The sequence below is a fragment of the Hippoglossus stenolepis genome, chromosome 1 (assembly GCF_022539355.2).
Source record: "Hippoglossus stenolepis isolate QCI-W04-F060 chromosome 1, HSTE1.2, whole genome shotgun sequence".
Taxonomy (NCBI): Eukaryota; Metazoa; Chordata; class Actinopteri; order Pleuronectiformes; family Pleuronectidae; genus Hippoglossus; species Hippoglossus stenolepis.
In genome coordinates, this window is record NC_061483.1 from 31783887 (window position 1) to 31804088 (window position 20202).

General features: G+C 41.7%; 1 protein-coding gene across 4 annotated transcripts in view; it reads right to left on the minus strand.

The window, feature by feature from the left end:
• Positions 1 to 20202, minus strand: part of ankdd1a (ankyrin repeat and death domain containing 1A) — a 44853-nt gene that overhangs the window by 5599 nt on the left and 19052 nt on the right. For 2 of the 4 annotated variants that reach the window (XM_035153414.2, XM_035153419.2), the window contains exons 8-13: positions 18385 to 18483; positions 18170 to 18268; positions 16086 to 16184; positions 6779 to 6877; positions 4636 to 4731; positions 3855 to 4056 (exon numbers count right to left, since the gene is read on the minus strand). In XM_035153414.2, coding sequence (XP_035009305.2) covers positions 3855 to 4056; positions 4636 to 4731; positions 6779 to 6877; positions 16086 to 16184; positions 18170 to 18268; positions 18385 to 18483 — 694 coding nt within the window. The remainder of the gene's footprint in view (positions 1 to 3854; positions 4057 to 4635; positions 4732 to 6778; positions 6878 to 16085; positions 16185 to 18169; positions 18269 to 18384; positions 18484 to 20202) is intronic. The other 2 variants (XM_035153417.2, XM_035153420.2) reach the window with 2 other exon arrangements.

Consider the following 20202-nt stretch of genomic DNA (forward strand, 5'->3'; position numbering starts at 1 on the left):
GTTGTCCCTAGAAGTTCAGATGCACTAGTCCATTACTATTTGAACCTCAGTATCTGGGGTTCCAAATTTGTAAAATTATACAGTATATCTATATTTTTGTTATAATTTTTCAGTCAGTTGAAATAAACCCTGAAGAGAACAATTGTTGGTTGTTTTGTGTCTGTAAAGACTATAAAAAGCACTTTGCATTTATAATTTTGGTACTTGTACTTTTACTTTTGATACTTAAGTACATTTCAACACCAGATACTTTTGATACTTAAGTACATTTAATATGAGCTACTTTAAGACTTTGACTCAAGTCATTTTCTTACGGGTGACTTTTACTTTTACCGGAGTCGCTTTCAGGTAAGATATCTGTACTTTTACTCAAGTATGGCTTTCAAGTACTTTATACACCACTGATTGTGACAGATGGACAACCCGAACACATAATGCCTCTGGCCACTAGCTACCGCCGAGGCATAAAAATGTTTGTGTAGTAGACTTGATTTTATTGGTGTTACATTGGTAATCTTGTACGGATACACTAACATTTTTTATTTCACATTCTAGATGGCAATAAACTGAGACATCAACTCAGGAAAAGATTTCTGTAGAAAAGAGGTTACCATCACTGAATACAATGAATGAGTGAGTTTTTTTTTAATCAGAAATCATTTCTGTGACATTACATTAAAAGATCTCCAGTATAAGCAAATATGTTATGAATTGGTCTACATCCAAATGTGAGGCTGTCCCACACCACATGGAGTTAAGATATAGTCCAGGTATGAACAGTTGATGGTGTTGAGGTATGTAGGCTTGCATATTTCAGAAAATCGTCTTCCTTGAATTTAAAACCTGAAATCACAGCAAGAAATCTCCAGATTTTTTTTTTACATATATTTATATTGTTTGTATTATATTTCCCTCAATGATGTACTTGAACTTCTTGAAAAGCTCTATATAAATAAGATGTATTATTGTTTTTTCATTGTCCTCTAGTATATGTTTTCCTAAAGGTCACAGTAAATACAGAAGCAACGGTATGGTTCAGGTGACAATTGTCAATACGTGGAAGGTGAAGGTCATTTCCATGAGCTCAAGAGACACATAATGTGACTTAGTAGCACATATTTTTGGTCCTCCTAAAACATGCACCCACTAGGTACTAGGCACTAGGGGCTGCATTGGGGCTTAGGTGAAGGGAGCTGCAATGTTAAAAATCAAAGGGAAGACTGTGATATTGTTACGCAGACGACACCCAGCTGTACATATCTATGAAGCCTGATGAATCTAATCACTTAGTTCAACTTCAGGATTGTCTCAAGAACATCAAGGCTTGGATGACCCAGAACGTCTTACTTCTAAATTCAGACTAAACTGAGGTCATTGTAATTGGAGCTCAACATCTCAGAGAAACACTGTCTGACCAGATAGTCTCCTTGGATGGTGTTAGCTTGGCCCCTAGCTCCACTGTGAGGAACCTTGGAGTTATGTTTGACCAGGACATGTCATTTGACACACATTTAAAACAAGTCTCTATAGACAGCTTTCTTCCACCTGCGCAATATCAGGAAAATTAGGAACATCCTGTCTCAGAAGGATGCTGAGAAACTAGTCCATGCATTTGTTACCTGTAGACTGGATTACTGTAATTCTTTATTATCAGGATGTCCCAGTAAGTCTCTGAAAAGCCTCCACTTGGTCCAAAGTCGGAGTCGCGATGCATCTAAGAGAAATGTCCACAGCTCTAGTGCTCAGCATGTGCACAGCATTCAGGGCCTCAGTTATTGCAGCCCAGGCTTAATTTTTATTAATCTTTTGTTGCTGGTTATTTCCCAACTATTAATCTCCATCCGCGCAGCAGCAGATGGGAGACTCACAGAGAAGCGGTTCGCACCCGAGAAAGTCCGACGTGTCGGAATGCGACTGGCGAACCCACGGGCTCGCTGTCGATCGATGCCCCCATTTGTCCCTGGGGTCGCTCCAGCGCTCCGCGAGACACATGAACACAATGACTGACGTGTTTTCCCAAGTTTGGGTAAATACAACTTACATAAGTAGCGCTATGTCTTTAAAACATCGTCACTCCGGAGGGCACGCTACCAACATTTTTTTATTTTGTGGCTTCCTCCTCCGACGCCTTCAATTTCTGCTGTTGTGAGATTCTTGTGTTTTTTACCTTTTGGGGCCGTCTCTCATAACTTCAACTGTTGAGCACACCGCTCTCTTCATGACAAACGTATGTCCTTACATGGAGAAATAGAGGCTTGGCGGTATGCAAATTGCAGAGAGCGTAATCGCGCCTGTCAATTTAGAATGATTCTGATTCACAAACATATGCATGGTAGTGAGAACCAAATCGGCTGGTGCGCACATGTCATGAATCCGGCGGCGATTTTGCGCACGCACTTATTTTCTGCGGAGAGCAAGAATATTTCTGCGCACATATTAGTAAATGAGGCCCAATGATCTGAATATCTTTAATTTATTATCTAGGGCAGCAGGGCTCCATCTGATTGGCCAAATATTTTGACATGCAGAGTGTGAATACATGGCACATTGAACACCATTTATCGCAGTCCAAGCAGTCTTTTGCGTTATGTATATCGTGCATGTTGATATCGCGATGACGGTAAATTTTAGATATATTGTGCAGCCCTAGTGCCTGTGCTTTAAAACCCATAAGCATGATCTCAGTTGTTTCCCCGTTCTAAAGCTAAATCAGGTTTGCTTCCATCTAGTGGTTAATTTCTTCCAACAAGCTGACCAGTTGTTGGAGTGGAAGTCGACTGTTAATCGATTAGTTGTTGTAGCTCTAGATTGACACACCCAGTATCTTAGCGTTTGCAGTAGGGTCCCATGATCTCCATGATGCATGTGCTGAATGTGACATCTATTGCACTTCTGTCCGTCCTGGGAGAGGGATCCCTCACATGTGGCTCTCTGAGGTTTCTACCTTCTTTTTACCCTGTTAAATGTTTTTTAGTAGCTTTTCCTTACTCTTGTTGAGGGTTAAGGACAGAGGATGTCACACCATGTTAAAACCATATGAGACTAATTGTGATTTGTGAATATGGGCAATACAAATAAAATTTGATTGATTGGATGCATAGCTTAGGTGGGAGTATTAGGATGTTCACTGACAATTGATTATCAAATTGTGCAACAATTCTAACATTATTATATGAGGTCAGATTGAGAGTAAGTGTACACTTAGGTGCTTTGCATTGACCATTTATGGTTGAATGTGGGCGTGTAGAGGGCGGGATAGAAGAGGGTGTCTTGTGATTAAAAGGCCGAAACACCTGATGACGCTAAGGTACACAACTGAAGACATGTCCCTAACATCCGCTGGTGGTCACTAACATCTGATTACATCAACTGGTGGTAGGCATTAATTAGTGTAGCAGAACGTACATTACGTATTCTCCATCTTTTCCTATGTAAAAAAAGGGGAAAGTGTTTAGTTTAATGAATTGTGTTTTCCATTACTACAACTCTCTATATTGTCTATAATTCTTAAGGTCTCGGCCTTACTATGGAAAGTGCCTTGAGATTATATATGTTATGATCTGGCCCTAGTCAAATAAAATTGAATTGAATTGAAGCAGGTGGACATAAAGTAGTTAAATGTCACCCACTTCTGGCATTCCCATGTAAATGAATCAACTTCTGTCTGAAGCTCCATAATCAAGTACAGACATGAGTTGGTTTGAACTTACAGCTGCCAGATTCATGTATTATAAGAGACTCAGCCACTGCTGGGAAACAGGCTTTTGAGGACAAACACGACACAAGGGTTTTTAATGATCTAGAATCTACCTGTTAAAACTGATGCTCAGTGCATCTGCATGTGCATAGCTCACCTGTCCACTGTTGTTCTATAGCTCGTATATGTGCATCACTGAAGTCCCATTGCTGAGCCAGAATCTTCCATTCCCCGCGGCAGAGGTGCTTAGTGGCCAAGGTCCACACGACAGAGCGGAGGTGCTGTGTCTCTGGTTGGTGGTCCTGCTTGAAGCTCAGAGGCCTCCCCACCCAGGAATCCTGATCACTCTCCATGTGATCCTGAAGTGGAAGCCAATTTGCATATAGGTATACAGTACATGTGGTACACATACTGTACAAAGCATTTGAAGTTACACAAACATTACAATCTATCAACAGTAACAATCCCAGCACACAACATCATATCCAAATGGTTATGGTTGCTTTAGAATAGCATGCCCTTTGATTTACAGAAGTGAAGGTAACAGATAAACAGATACCCTAACCCTAACCCTACTGCAGGATAAATAAATAATTTTACCATCAACTTCCTAATATCACAAACATATCCTAATCTTCAGCTAATACAGTAGTATGTGTAGGTAACAAATCTCATACCACAGCCAAATCACAATTTTGGTACAAAGCCATCATGAAAAGGGCTGCTGCAGTCTGAACTAAATCTTGATAGAGGCTTTGTTTTGTATGCAGTCCTTACTGAAAAGTGTGCTTCACATCACTCAGTTGGTACTCTATAATTTTTTTGAAAAAAACTAAAGCTCTAAGAAGAGAAAGCATTTTATGTTTTGTGTTGTTCTATTTAATTAAGTTATTCTAGGTGATTCATTGCAAATCCACACCCAGTGATGATAAACTCACCTTCTCCCATTTATAGAAACGGTCGGCTTTGATGATCATGTCAACCAGGATGACATGGTTTCCTCTAGCTGCCACCTCCAGACAGGATTTCCCCTGCTGCGTATAATCATTATTAATCATCATATAATCAACTGTGCTAAGCTCAGGCAGAAAATAAGAAAATAAAAAAAAGAATCAATCAACTTAACCTTATTATATTTACAAGAGGAAGAGAAAAAAGGTGAAAAAAAACTGTTGGCCCTAGACCTGTTGATGATCAGATTCAGGGGCAGCCACCAGCAGCAAGGGGCTAATGCAAAACTTTCAAGATGACATCCTATGACACTTGAGGCTGGCAGAGTTTTCAAAGGTGCAGATTGTCCCCAGAGAGGCTAAGGGAAAAAGGGAGATGAGCAGCGTGTGCGCTGTGATTTTATTGAGGACCGCAGTCTTTGTTATTTCCTGACTGCCTATTAAAGGACATACAAAATGAACTATTCAAAAACTAGAAAGTAAGATGAAAGATCCAAACATCTGCTGTGGATGTCTCAAGAAATAACTACCACAAATGGAGCAATGCCTGCGAGTTAGTGCAGACAGCCAACTCGAGCTGCGCTGCTCCAATCATGTGACATACATCACATGACATACCTCACTCTCCTCAATCATCTATAATACACACCCACACCTTATCAGGTGGTCTATTTAAGCAGAGAAAACTTCCCATCACTCCTTTGCTTGCCCCGCTGCTGCCGCAGTATTGCTACCAGTTGCTTCAGCCCCTCCACCACCCCATCATCCATCTGTAGGCTCCAACGGGGGTTATAAGTATTTGCTCATCACTCCCATCATATCTGTGTAATCATATGGGGGAGTGACTAAGTCGGAGTCTAGACACCAAACACTAACATGTTCTACTGTTGCAATAAACATTTGAAGGTGAGTTGTCGGACTGAACTACCAAATAACTTACTTTAAAATGTTTTGGGGGGTATCAAATGTCAAAAGTAATTACAAGAATAACAGTAACAGGTAATAAACCCAAACACATGAAATGTAACGAACTACACTGACTTAAGTACTATATTTGTACAATGTACAATTTATTGATTTCACATTAGGTTACATTATACTTCAACCTCACTATATTTCAGAGTGAAATATTATTTTCATATTTTTACTTCACTAGATTTATCTGACAGCTGTAGTTACAGGCCATGTTGCTGATAACAAAAAAGTGATGTGTTTATGAGATATGCTGCACTATCGCAGTATAAACAACACAGTAAAAACAGAAAGTATATTATTAAGTATATTACGCAGTTCACATGGGCTCGCCAGGTGGTGCGGTGTCACCTGTGAAATGTTTTGCATGAGCAGTTCTTGAGACCCTGATCCTGACCCCCCTCGACATCATCAGCAACTTTGAGAACCCAGTGACATCACAGAATGTTACTGTGAATCATCCGATCTTGATGGTGGATCATGATCGTGGTGGCTGCTGACCATGGACTATGATTACAACAAGACTGCTTGATATAAAATATGTCTCCTCAGATACTCGACCATTATTGACAATATTCCATCAATTCATTTACCTTCCATTATGTTACAAAGTGTTTATTCTAATCAATGCTGTAAATACCCTTATCTTTCTGATGTTCTCCTTTACACTTGACATCTATTGCACAGGATCCCTCACATGTGGCTCTCTCTGAGGTTTCTACCTTCTTTTTACCCTGTTAAAAGTTTTTTTTTTTGTAGTTTTTCCTTACTCTTGTTGAGGGTTAAGGACAGAGGATGTCACACCATGTTAAAACCCTGTGAGACAAATTGTGATTTGTGAATATGGGCTATACAAATAAAATTTGATTGATTGATTGAATAGAACAAAGTACCCCATCAAAGTATTTTTTGTAACAATGCCACAAAGGCATCACCCTATCATTGTATGATCATGCTACATGCAACACTGATGCAAATCATCTGCGATATCATCAGTGAAATCACATTTTTAATTAATGACAGGCACATTTTGAAGGGGAAATTAGTCCAACTTCTAGACCTATTAGAACCCATTACCCCATCACACTGAAAAAACTGTAAATCGTGACCTTTGAAAAGCTTTATTCTGTCCTTATTGTATGTATGTGTTGTGTGGTACCTTGTCAGTCAAATTAAGGTTCATCCCTGAAATCAGCATCATCTCAGCCAGGTCCTGCCAGCCATGTTCTGCTGCTATGTGCAAAGCGGTCTGCTGTCTCTGTGAACCACATGAGATAGATCTGTTAGGTAATGTCATTCCAAAGTAGCCTTGCTAAAGAATAGCGCTGATCACTTCGGATTGGATAACTCAGGATGCATGTTCATACCTGGTCTGTAAGGGTCTTGGTTTTCCCCATTGTAAATAATGTTTTGACATGTGAAGAAATTTCGGATAAGTTCCCTGATTTGCATATTTCTTTTGGATATGATACCCTCATTAGCATGTTCATTTAGTTTGAATTGTGATTCTGACTAGTTATGAAATAAGTTATAGATATCCTTAATATAATGAATACAGTTTCCACAAGTTACATTTAAGAAATGCAATTCTAGATATATGAAATTATATTCTTAATTATCAATATCATCAGGCATTTAATTTTGTATATACATAGAATTGCATTAATGAAATCTGTAACTTGCCACTAGTAAGAATTTCAAGTTGACATTTAAAATTTGCATTTTGGCTAGTGAGAATTGACCATCATTAAGTAGAATTGCTAAAACTCAAAATTACATTATGCATATGGCATTATAACACATCGAAGTTGTTAAGTACAGACATCTATGATTCAGTTTGAGTAGTAGTCACTGGAATAAGTTGTAATTAAGTTAAAGATATCTATTAAGTTAAAGATAACTGACTGAGGGCATTTTCATAATTTATAAACAAATTGTTAATATCAAGAATTAACATTGTGACCAGTGAAACTGTGCTTTATAACAGACAAATAAGTTGTAAGGAAGGGGCATTCCACCAATTAAGATTATTTTTGCCTAGCCTGGAAAGAGAGCTTAATAGAAGAAAGCCGACTGAAATGCCAAAACCTCCTATTATTCATCATTACTAGAAGAAAACAACCTTGATGGTTCCTCTTTAGAACTTTAGCCAGGCTGACAGAGAGTCATAGCTCTTCTCAGCCACTTAAACCTTTAACTCTTTGCAGTAATAATTTCTTGAACTGAACTTAATCGTCCATTATGTTCCCAAATGAAACTGGACATAGCCAGTGTGTGCATTGTTGCCAAATTTGGTCGCTTATTATTTTAAATAATCTGCAATATCGTAAAACTTTCCATAACATTAACTGCACAGGCTTACGAATAACTGAGCATCATCAACTTTTGTATAGCTTAGCTAGGCTAGCACGCTGAGGTTCTGTGTGTTCCCTGGAGTACTTTAATAAAGCTGAGAACTACAAACTGCCATCCTGTCTCCAATTATATGTCCCAGCAGTATAATGCATTAGAAGATCCAACTAACACAGTAGCATGTGTCTGGAAACAATTTCTATCAACTGTGACTGTACTTGAGCACCAAGCATCACTGATGTAAACATAATGTAAGGTGGAGACGGGCTTCTCTTAAGATGTGGCAAGAAGGACCAACTTCTTTTCAAGCGACTTAAAAAAACAGAAGCCCAAAGTCGTGGCCTTAACAACTCTGGCTAAAGGTCAAGCACCTGTTTTCCGACCAACTCAAGACAGTAGACCCGATGATCACACCACTGTGCCAGGCTTTAGACTACCTACCTAATTAACATATGAACACAGAAATACTGAAATAAATAAATATAGAAATACAGAAATAAATGAACAAACCCACATTTGCAAGTTACATGATCTGCCAGTATTACAATGTGGTTTTGCTAAAGAGTTTCAGCCATTGCTGTGTAATGGAAAATTATACCACTATATTATATATTATCTCTGTTTATGTATACCATTTCTGCTTGTGTAATTGCCAAGATGACCTTTGATGACCTGCCTCACAGCAGATGCAACACGTATTAGTCTCCGAAAGATCCGGGAAGTCAGAGCCACAAATCTGAATTCACTGTGCTCGCCTACTCCATGAGGATCTTTATTTTAGAAGCCTCACCAGCTCAAATTTTCACCACAGCTGCAAGAAGAACACATTGCAGTGAAAGAACGTCTATGCAGCCCAAATATTTAGCTGTGTGTCTCGGTCCATATTACTTGCCCAGAGATTTTTCTAAGGCCATTGTTTTTGTTTTTTACATCCCTCCTATGGCTAATGTGTTGCTGGCGTCTGACGTCATCAACTCAGTGACTGCAAGACTCTAGACCAGAGGTCACTAACAGGCGGACCGCGGCCCGGTTCCGGACCCAGAAGCCGTCCCGTACGGTCCCGGACCTACAGCCAAAACAGAAGGTTATGATTTAAAACCTGATGGGGCGCTTCTATTTGTAACCGGCGCAGCTTTTGTAGTCTTTACGGTAGTGGTTTAGCGGATGAGGAAACGCACAGACCAATTGCATGCGAGTTAAGCCATCCCACGTGATACTACTCAGCCAATCAAGTCTGTGCATTCCAGGCGGTAAACATTGCGACTCTACAGTGCAGACAGATGAGAGAGTTAGAGGCAAGTTACACATGAAAAGACGGGAGAAAGAAAAAGAAAGATAGAGATACAGAGGAGTGAGACGGAGAAAGGGAGAGAAACAGGAGTGAGACGGAGAAAGGGAGAGAAACAGGAGTGAGATGGAGAAACTTGTGAGACGGAGAAAGAAAACAAGTAAGGAGAAAGGAGAGAAACAGAGGAGTGAGACGGAGAAAGGGAGAGAAACAGGAGTGAGACAGAGAAACTTGTGAGACGGAGAAAGGGAGAGAAACAGGAGTGAGACGGAGAAAGGGAGAGAAACAGAGGAGTGAGACGGAGGAAGGGAGAGAAACAGAGGAGTGAGACGGAGAAAGGGAGAGAAACAGGAGTGAGACAGAGAAACTTGTGAGACGGAGAAAGGAGAGAAACAGGAGTGAGACGGAGGAAGGGAGAGAAACAGAGGAGTGAGACGGAGAAAGGGAGAGAAACAGAGGAGTGAGACGGAGAAAGGGAGAGAAACAGAGGAGTGAGTCGGAGAAAGGGAGAGAAACAGAGGAGTGAGACGGAGAAAGGAGAGAAACAGAGGAGTGAGTCGGAGAAAGGAGAGAAACAGAGGAGAGAGATGGAGAAAGGAGAGAAACAGAGGAGTGAGATGGAGAAAGGAGAGAAACAGAGGAGTGAGACGGAGAAAGGAGAGATACAGAGGAGTGAGACGGAGAAAGGAGAGAAACAGAGGAGTGAGACGGAGAAGGAGAGAAACAGGAGTGAGACGGAGAAAGGGAGAGATACAGAGGAGGAGACGGAGAAAGGAGAGAAACAGAGAGTGAGACGGAAAAGGAGAGAAACAGAGGAGTGAGACGGAGAAAGGAGAGATACAGAGGAGTGAGATGGAGAAAGGAGAGAAACAGAGGAGTGAGACGGAGAAAGGAGAGAAACAGGAGTGAGACGGAGAAAGGAAGAAACAGAGTGAGACGAAAGGAAAACAGAGTGAGACGGAAAGGAAAAACAAGTAATCGGAGAAAGGAGAGAAACAGAGGAGTGAGACGGAGAAAGGAGAGAAACAGAGGAGTGAGACGGAGAAAGGGAGAGAAACAGAGGAGTGAGTCGGAGAAAGGGAGAGAAACAGAGGAGTGAGATGGAGAAAGGAGAGAAACAGGAGTGAGACGGAGAAAGGGAGAGATACAGAGGAGTGAGATGGAGAAAGGAGAGAAACAGAGGAGTGAGACGGAAAAAGGAGAGAAACAGAGGAGTGAGACGGAGAAGGAGAGAAACAGAGTGAGACGGAGAAAGGAGAGATACAAGGAGGAGACGGAGAAAGGAGAGATACAGAGGAGTGAGACGGAGAAAGGAGAGAAACAGAGGAGTGAGATGGAAAAAGGAGAGAAAAAGAGAGGAGAAGGAGAGAAACAGAGGAGTGAGACGGAGAAAGGGAGAGATACAGAGGAGTGAGACGGAGAAAGGAGAGAAACAGAGGAGTGAGACGGAGAAAGGGAGAGATACAGAGGAGTGAGACGGAGAAAGGAGAGAAACAGAGAGTGAGACGGAGAAAGGAGAGAAACAGGAGTGAGACGGGAAAGGAGAGAAACAGGAGTGAATGGAGAAAGGAGAGAAACAGAGGAGTGAGACGGAGAAAGGGAGAGAAACAGAGGAGTGAGACGGAGAAAGGGAGAGAAACAGAGGAGTGAATGGAGAAAGGAGAGAAACAGAGGAGTGAGATGGAGAAAGGAGAGATACAGAGGAGTGAGACGGAGAAAGGAGAGAAACAGAGGAGTGAGACGGAGAAAGGGAGAGAAACAGGAGTGAGACGGGAAAGGGAGAGAAACAGGAGTGAGTCGGAGAAAGGAGAGAACAGAGGAGTGAGACGGAGAAAGGAGAGAAACAGAGGAGGAGACGGAGAAAGGAGAGAAACAGAGGAGTGAGTCGGAGAAAGGGAGAAAACAGAGGAGTGAGATGGAGAAAGGAGAGATACAGAGGAGTGAGACGGAGAAAGGAGAGAAACAGAGGAGTGAGACGGAGAAAGGAGAGAAACAGAGGAGTGAGACGGAGAAAAGGGAGAGAAACAGAGGAGTGAGACGGAGAGAGAGAAACAGGAGTGAGACGGAGAAAGTTGAGAAACAGGAGTGAGACGGAGAAAGGGAGAGAAACAGGAGTGAGACGGAGGAAGGGAGAGAAACAGAGGAGTGAGACGGAGAAAGGGAGAGAAACAGAGGAGTGAGCGGAGAAAGAGAAACAGGAGGAGACGGAGAAAGGAGAGAAACAGAGAGTGAGCCGGAGAAAGGAGAGAAACAGAGGAGAAAGAGTGAGACGGAGAAAGGGAGAGAAACAGGAGTGAGACGGAGAAAGGAGAGAAACAGAGGAGTGAGACGGAGGAAGGAGAGAAACAGAGGAGTGAGACGGAGAAAGGAGAGAAACAGAGGAGAAGGAGAGAAAGGAAAAAAGAGGAGGAAGGAGAGAAACAGGAGTGAGACGGAGAAAGGAGAAAACAGAGAGTGAGACGGAGAAAGGAGAGAAACAGAGGAGTGAGTCGGAGAAAGGAGAGAAACAGAGGAGTGAGACGGAAAAGGAGAGAAACAGAGGAGTGAGACGGAGAAAGGGAGAGAAACAGAGGAGTGAGACGGAGAAAGGAGAGATACAGAGGAGTGAGACGGAGAAAGGAGAGAAACAGAGGAGTGAGATGGAGAAAGGAGAGATACAGAGGAGTGAGACGGAGAAAGGAGAGAAACAGAGGAGTGAGACGGAGAAAGGAGAGAAACAGGAGTGAGACGGAAAGGGAGAGAAACAGGAGTGAGTCGGAGAAAGGAGAGAAACAGAGGAGTGAGACGGAGAAAGGAGAGAAACAGAGGAGTGAGTCGGAGAAAGGAGAGAAACAGAGGAGTGAGATGGAGAAAGGAGAGAAACAGAGGAGTGAGACGGAGAAAGGAGAGATACAGAGGAGTGAGACGGAGAAAGGAGAGAAACAGAGGAGTGAGACGGAAAAGGAGAGAAACAGAGGAGTGAGACAGAAATGGAGAGAAACAGAGGAGTGAGTCGGAGAAAGGAGAGAAACAGAGGAGTGAGACAGAGAAAGGGAGATAAACAGAGGAGTGAGACGGAGAAAGGGAGAGAAACAGAGGAGTGAGATCGGAGAAAGGAGAGAAACAGGAGTGAGACGGAGAATGAGAAACAGGAGTGAGACGGAGAAAGGGAGAGAAACAGGAGTGAGACGGAGGAAGGGAGAGAAACAGAGGAGTGAGACGGAGAAAGGGAGAGAAACAGAGGAGTGAGCCGGAGAAAGTTGAGAAACAGGAGTGAGATGAGAAAGGAGAGAAACAAGGAGTGAGCCGGAGAAAGTTGAGAAACAGGAGTGAGACGAGGAAAAGTTGAGAAACAGAGGAGTGAGACGGAGAAAGGGAGAGAAACAGAGGAGTGAGACGGAGAAAGGAGAGAAACAGAGGAGGAGCCGGAGAAAGGAGAGAAACAGGAGTGAGACGGAGAAAGTTGAGAAACAGGAGTGAGACGGAGAAAGGAGAGAAACAGGAGTGAGACGGAGGAAGGGAGAGAAACAGGAGTGAGACGGAGAAAGGGAGAGAAACAGGAGTGAGACGGAGAAAGGGAGAGAAACAGGAGTGAGACGGAGAAAGGAGAGATACAGAGGAGTGAGACGGAGAAAGGGAGAGAAACAGGAGTGAGACGGAGAAAGGGAGAGATACAGAGGAGTGAGACGGAGAAAGGGAGAGAAACAGAGGATGAGATGGAAAAGGGAGAGAAACAGGAGTGAGACGGGGAAAGGAGAGAAACAGGAGTGAGACGGGGAAAGGAGAGAAACAGAGGAGTGAGATGGAGAAAGGGAGAGAAACAGAGGAGTGAGACGGAGAAAGGAGAGATACAGAGGAGTGAGACGGAGAAAGGGAGAGAAACAGAGGAGTGAGACGGAAAAGGAGAGAAACAGAGGAGTGAGACGGAGAAAGGGAGAGAAACAGGAGTGAGACGGAGAAAGGAGAGATACAGAGGAGTGAGACGGAGAAAGGGAGAGAAACAGGAGTGAGACGGAGAAAGGGAGAGATACAGAGGAGTGAGACGGAGAAAGGAGAGAAACAGAGGAGTGAGATGGAGAAAGGAGAGAAACAGAGGAGTGAGACGGAGAAAGGAGAGATACAGAGGAGTGAGACGGAGAAAGGGAGAAACAGAGGAGTGAGATGGAGAAAGGAGAGATACAGAGGAGTGAGACGGAGAAAGGGAGAGAAACAGAGGAGTGAGACGGAGAAAGGAGAGAAACAGGAGTGAGACGGGAAAGGGAGAGAAACAGGAGTGAGTCGGAGAAAGGGAGAGAAACAGAGGAGTGAGACGGAGAAAGGGAGAGAAACAGAGGAGTGAGACGGAGAAAGGGAGAGAAACAGAGGAGTGAGTCGGAGAAAGGGAGAGAAACAGAGGAGTGAGATGGAGAAAGGAGAGAAACAGAGGAGTGAGACGGAGAAAGGAGAGATACAGAGGAGTGAGACGGAGAAAGGGAGAGAAACAGAGGAGTGAGACAGAGAAAGGAGAGAAACAGAGGAGTGAGTCGGAGAAAGGAGAGAAACAGAGGAGTGAGACAGAGAAAGGAGAGAAACAGAGGAGTGAGACGGAGAAAGGGAGAGAAACAGAGGAGTGAGACGGAGAAAGGGAGAGAAACAGGAGTGAGACGGAGAAAGTTGAGAAACAGGAGTGAGACGGAGAAAGGGAGAGAAACAGGAGTGAGACGGAGGAAGGGAGAGAAACAGAGGAGTGAGACGGAGAAAGGGAGAGAAACAGAGGAGTGAGCCGGAGAAAGTTGAGAAACAGGAGTGAGACGGAGAAAGGGAGAGAAACAGAGGAGTGAGCCGGAGAAAGTTGAGAAACAGGAGTAGGACGGAGAAAGGAGAGAAACAGAGGAGTGAGACGGAGAAAGGAGAAACAGGAGTGAGACAGGAAGGGAGAAACAGAGGTGAGACGGAGAAGGGAGAGAAACAGAGGTGAGACGGAGAAGGGAGAGAAACAGAGAGGTAGGCCGGAGAAGGGAGAGAAACAGGAGTGAGACGGAGAAAGTTGAAACAGAAGTGAGACGGAGAAAGGGAGAGAAACAGGAGTGAGACGGAGGAAGGGAGAGAAACAGGAGTGAGACGGAGAAAGGGAGAGAAACAGGAGGGAGACGGAGGAAGGAGAGAAACAGAGGAGTGAGACGGAGAAGGGAGAGAAACAGAGGAGTGAGACGGAGAAAGTTGAGAAACAGGAGTGAGACGGAGAAAGGGAGAGAAACAGACGAACAAAGTGGGGGAGTGGGATATAAGAGGGGAAGAAAGTGATTCTAAAACTGTTCAATCTGTTCAAAGATGTGTTGAGATTTATTATCTGTAAAATTGGTTGAGACTTTTGAGTCAAGATGTGAAACAGAAAAAGGGAAATTCAAGCTTTTGCTCCCTTTATTTTATTTTTCTCAAGTTAAGCCCTTTATTTGAACATGCACAATTTTCACATTTTATTTATTTTCTCTTATTTTGAAATGCAGCCCTACTTTTATTTAGTTAATGAGAGAACATTGTACATATCTGCAATCATACATATATGTTCAGTTCTTTGTTACGTGACAATAAATATTGTCAAAGCTTTTGAATCGTACTGAATTCATTTGATTTGACAGTCAGGTATTTAGTACATGCAGATGTTGATACAACTACTAGGCTACTTAAATATATATCACACTAAATAGTTAGACATTATGATCTTCCGGACCTTTGCTTCAAGAAATTTTCTCCAACTGGACTTCTTTAAATTTTAGTTGAATACCCCTGCTCTAGACCCTGCACCCTAATGCCTTTCGTAGCCATCTTTGGGGATTTTTAACCATGTTATCCTGACAACATCTCTGCCCACTTTCAAGCAGTTTATGGACTGTAAGACAAGGGAAAACAAAACACTGGACTTGCTATATGTATAACATCAAAGAAGCATACAGCTCCAGAGTTCTCCCTCCCCTTGGCAGATCAGATGTCAACCTGGTCTACCTCAAGCTCCTCTACATTCTTGCAGTTCCACGGTAACTAGTGATCACCAGAACTCGAGGAGGAAGGTCTCATGAAGCTGATCAGACTCTACAGGGCTGAGCTGAGGTGAATGACTGGGATGTTTTATGTAATGCACATGGGGAGGATATAGAGACAGTAAGCTGGGGAAGCAGGGTGAAGGAAGCTGGCACTAACCGACTCAACAAGCTCATCAGGAAAGCTGCCTCTGTCCTGGGGGCTGAACTTGAGTCTCTGGTTGAGTGACAGATAGGAGGATGCTGAGGAAACTACTCCGTATGCCTCTCAATCCCATGCATGCTATACTGCTGACACACCCCAGCACCTTCAGAGGTAGACTGAGACTACAGAGGAGCAGCGCAGAACGCCAGAGGAAGTCTTTTCTTTCTGTGTCCATCAAACTGTACTACTCGTCTCCCTTCTGCAGGGACTACCACGGATAATTGGACACTTAGAAATAACACCAGCAACATCTACAATAGAAGTTGTTTTTCCTTTTTTCATGAGCAAGATTACCACTAATGTGCAATAATACCATTCACATGCAGTACTACTGTTTTTTTCAACATCATATTTCAATATGTGCAATATTCAATATCATGTGCTATATCCCATATTATTTACTCTTATTTTATGCTTATCTTATTCTCGTCCCTATTTATATTTACCATTAGGCACTGGTACTGCATTACTCGGTTATTATTATTTTCAGTTTATATTTTTAGAATTAATTCTTTATTGTTTTATTCACTGTATTCTATTCTATTCTATATTGTATTCTTACTCCTATCTTGCTATTATCATTATTATTGTGTGAACCAGTGCAGCTGGAGGTGCTTGTACTCACACTGTCAGTGAGGTCGAGGTCACAATCAGCATCTATCAGCAGCCGTAGAACCTCAGTGTGATTGTTGAACACAGCCATGTGGAGTGGCGTGTTCTGTTGCTGAATAAAACACAATGATAAAGAAAAAGGTTATTTTTTAGGAAAAGATAAATGGTAGCACTTTACTATCAACTCCCCTCTTTATCATTTACAATACGGACATATACATGTAGTGTATACATTTACTGTATGCATGCACCAGTTTGAAATCTAAAACTGGCAACTTTGAAAACTAATGTGTTATACACAGATCTTGCCACTAACTAGTAACACTATTGAACAAATCCCCTATATTTATCACACACTTTAATTTATATACTCTAAACCATTTTAATTATAAATAACTAAACCTATAGGTTCGGTGTATGTGCTCCATCATTTAAAACCAAATTTAAAATCTTTACAAATGCTCTACAGCAGTGATCGCAATCAGCTGGTGGATGCAGAACATATTGTTGAACTGACAAGCTAAATATTGTGCATTGAACAGATTTTGTAAATATGAATTGATATTAATGTGAATATTGTGCATTGAATAGATAAAGTTGCATAACTGCCTTTTGTTGTGTATATGTATGCTCTTCATTAAGCCTTAAACATAAATTTGGTATCACGGTGGTAGATCTCAGCTTACATTTCAAATTAAAAAGTGATCTTGGGCTCGAAAAGGTGCGTTATCACTGCTCTACAGCATTGATTCAATCATAATTCTGCATACACATTACATAACCAAAGTCCTGAAGTGTCAACAATAATTAAATGGGACATTTTGTGATGGAGGTTTTACATTGTGGGTGCTTGTGGCTCATTAGAGGGTCGTCCACTAACCAGAGGGTCAGCAGTTCCATCCTAGTCTCCCTCATTTTGTGTGCCAAAGTGTATGAACGTGTGTGTGAATGGGTGAAGTGCAAAACTGTACTGTGAAGCACTTTGAGTGGTCATCAAGACTAGTAAATAAATATGGACCATTACATGGAGGCTGTGATTATGGAGGAAGAGCAGTTCAACCACTATTAAGTGGTTGGATCCCCTATTCCTCCAGTCTAATACTGAACCATAAATAGCCCCTGATGGCTGTGCCATTACTGTGTGAATGGGATGTATGTGTGATAGAGAATCATTTTGTGAATGTGACTTGTGAAAACCAGGTATATGTTTACCCCCCACCAGTTTGCAGGTCATTGGGGTCCTATGAGTCAAGGTGTGAATGGCTGTTGATACCAGTAAATTGTAGACCCACCCTAAAGAAAAAAAGGTACCAGAAAGGTAGATACCAGGATATAGAACAGTTGCTCCCATGATGGACAATAGCTAGCTGTCACACAAATCTGACTTGATGAGTAAAGCCTGTGAAGAGTCCCACAATCTACTCTGATGAGCACTGGAGGAGATCGATCCAAAACAATGCCAAAAAACTAAGGGAAAAAGTCAGAGGCACCTGGAAATGCCAACAAAGCCAGCCCCGTTGTGCAGGGTTCACAAGACCATCTGGAGCCAAACAGCTCTGGGAATTTCACTTTCATCTCTAGGAGCTGTGTCTGGGTGACTACCTGAGGCTGACTAGTGGCCGGATTGATCACCCTCTAGCTCGGATCTGCGCCAGGATCTGAGTCCAGCGAGTACAAATATTCCAACTTGAGTGATAGATGCGAATGAAGCGAATGACACAAATTTTGCGCAGCATTTGATGTGATCAAACCATTTCGCTAACATTCACACCTATGTTCTGTTTAGAGTCTCCAATTACCCTAACCCCAATATGCAAGTCTTTGGACAATGGGAGGAAGTCAGAGTACAAGGAGTAAACTCACCCAAACACAGAGGGCAAACATGCAAACTCCACATAGAAAGGCCCCAGCCAAACCTTGAACCTTATTGCAGTGCTAACCACTGTACCACTTTGCCGCCTCCATGTTGTCCAATTCTGCCTTTGAATGCTCTCTAGATAAAACTAAAACTGAAAAACAAATGCTGCAAAGATTTACACATTCTTACCATTTTTTAAACTAAAAAGAAACAAGTCCCATAGAGTTGAGATTACTTACATTGTCTATGGCATTGAAATTGATTCCTGCATCCAGAAGTAAACTGGCCTCTCTGTCAAAGCCATGCTGAGCTACGTAATGGAGAGCATTCATATTCTTCTGCAGATAGATGGAAACAAAGGTTTACATTTTCACAGCATCAAAACATTTCCTCAATAATCTCTTGAGTTTGTTCTACGTGATATAAAGTATGACATTAATGGAAAAAAACGTACATTAGTTTGTGCATTTACATTACAGCTGGACTCCAAGAGCAGTTTGACACATTCATAGTGACCTCCATCAGCTGCAAGGTGAAATGCTGTGAGACCGTCCTAAAATATAACAAGTATATTTCAGTCAGTACTCTGCACTGAGTACATTCCAAGCCACAGTAGACCAAGAAGTTCAACAGAGATGCAAGTATCTTGTTGATACATGACGTACTAGTGTGCTTTGAGGTTAATTTCATTTATTTATGAAACAAGACTGACCAGCACCTATCTTCTGTCTATCAAACCACTACAGCCTAACCCCTTAACTACAGATCAGAGGGTTTAGTATGCCTTCTACTTTAGTATTTATATGGTATTCATACAGTGAAACCTTTTGCATGTCTTAAAACAGGGGTGAGGAACCTCTAGCCTCCATAAATGGTCCACAAGATAGTTTGATCAGGATCACAAAGCAATTCATAAATGAGATAAAGATAAATCATTTAAAATAATAAACAAACATGCCTATAATTGGTTTCTGTCAGGTCTCGGTCTTGGTGAACAAAACACACACATAGCTGTTAAATGTCAAGCATTGTATCGATGTACATTATCTCAAGGCACTTTACAGAGTAGAGACCTTACAATATTATGGACAAACCGACAGTTCCCACAAAGAGCAAGCACTGGGCGACTGTGAAGAGAAAAACTGTGAAGCTGTCAAATTTGCTCATGTTTTGAATGGTTGGTTGGACAAAACAAGTAAATTGAAAGTATATAATTGGGCTTTAATAATGTGATGAATTATTTGTACTGAATTCTGTCATTTTACAAACCAAGAGATACAAGAAAGTAGTATAAAATAGGATAAAACTGCTTTGTGATGTTCCCATATATTCACCTCATACTGTCATCATCTTTGTTGACATTATTACGTTAAACAATACTCAGATGAATTTAATTCCTCCACAGACAAAAACTGTAATATTTGATGGTGGAAGAAAACACTGGGCTTTGTGCAAGTACCACAGGAACTCAAACTGATTTTTTCTTAAGTTGTGTTTACGAGTGATTTAGGAGAACTTGCCTCATTCACCAATTTACTCAGAATTTGAGTTTGCTTACAGGTACGAACATTATTTATGAGTGGTCCAGACTTATTCCGCTGTTAGTCAGATCAAGTTTTCACTAAAGGATTGTATATTTCATCACTTTAAAGCAAGTGTAAATAAATATATAAAGTACACCATACCATTATGTTGACATCATTCAGTTTGACTCTATAATTTGAATTATAATAGAATTCTAAATTCAGTAATGAACCTACTAAATATCAAGATGTCCAAGGGAGCGTAAAACACAGAGATGGATGACTTATTATTAAGTAACTTGTCAACTGTTAATTCACTGATTCAATTTTCCTTTTTTTTTACTTTTTGATGTTGTGCTTAAACTCTTGCCTCACAAACGTTGCTTTTCACTCAATAGTTTTGACTTTGGCCCTTCCTTCTGTTCCTAGGCGAGTATATAACATAAAGACCCACAGGCCTCATTCCGTACCAACAAGACTGTGCCTAAATATATCTATATATATCCCTTTATTCAGATGGACAAGACAGGGCTGCCCTCATCCCCCCTGCTTTTTGATGTCGCCATTGAGCCCCTCGCATGCATCCTAAGAAATGATGTTGGCATAAAGGGTATTGCTAGAGCTGGACAAATACAAAAACTTTCATTATATGCCAACCTCCTCCTCCTTTTTTTCAGACCCCAATAACGAAAAAGCTCAAAAAAGAATCACGATATAAAATTAATATGACAGTAGAATTTTTCCAATAA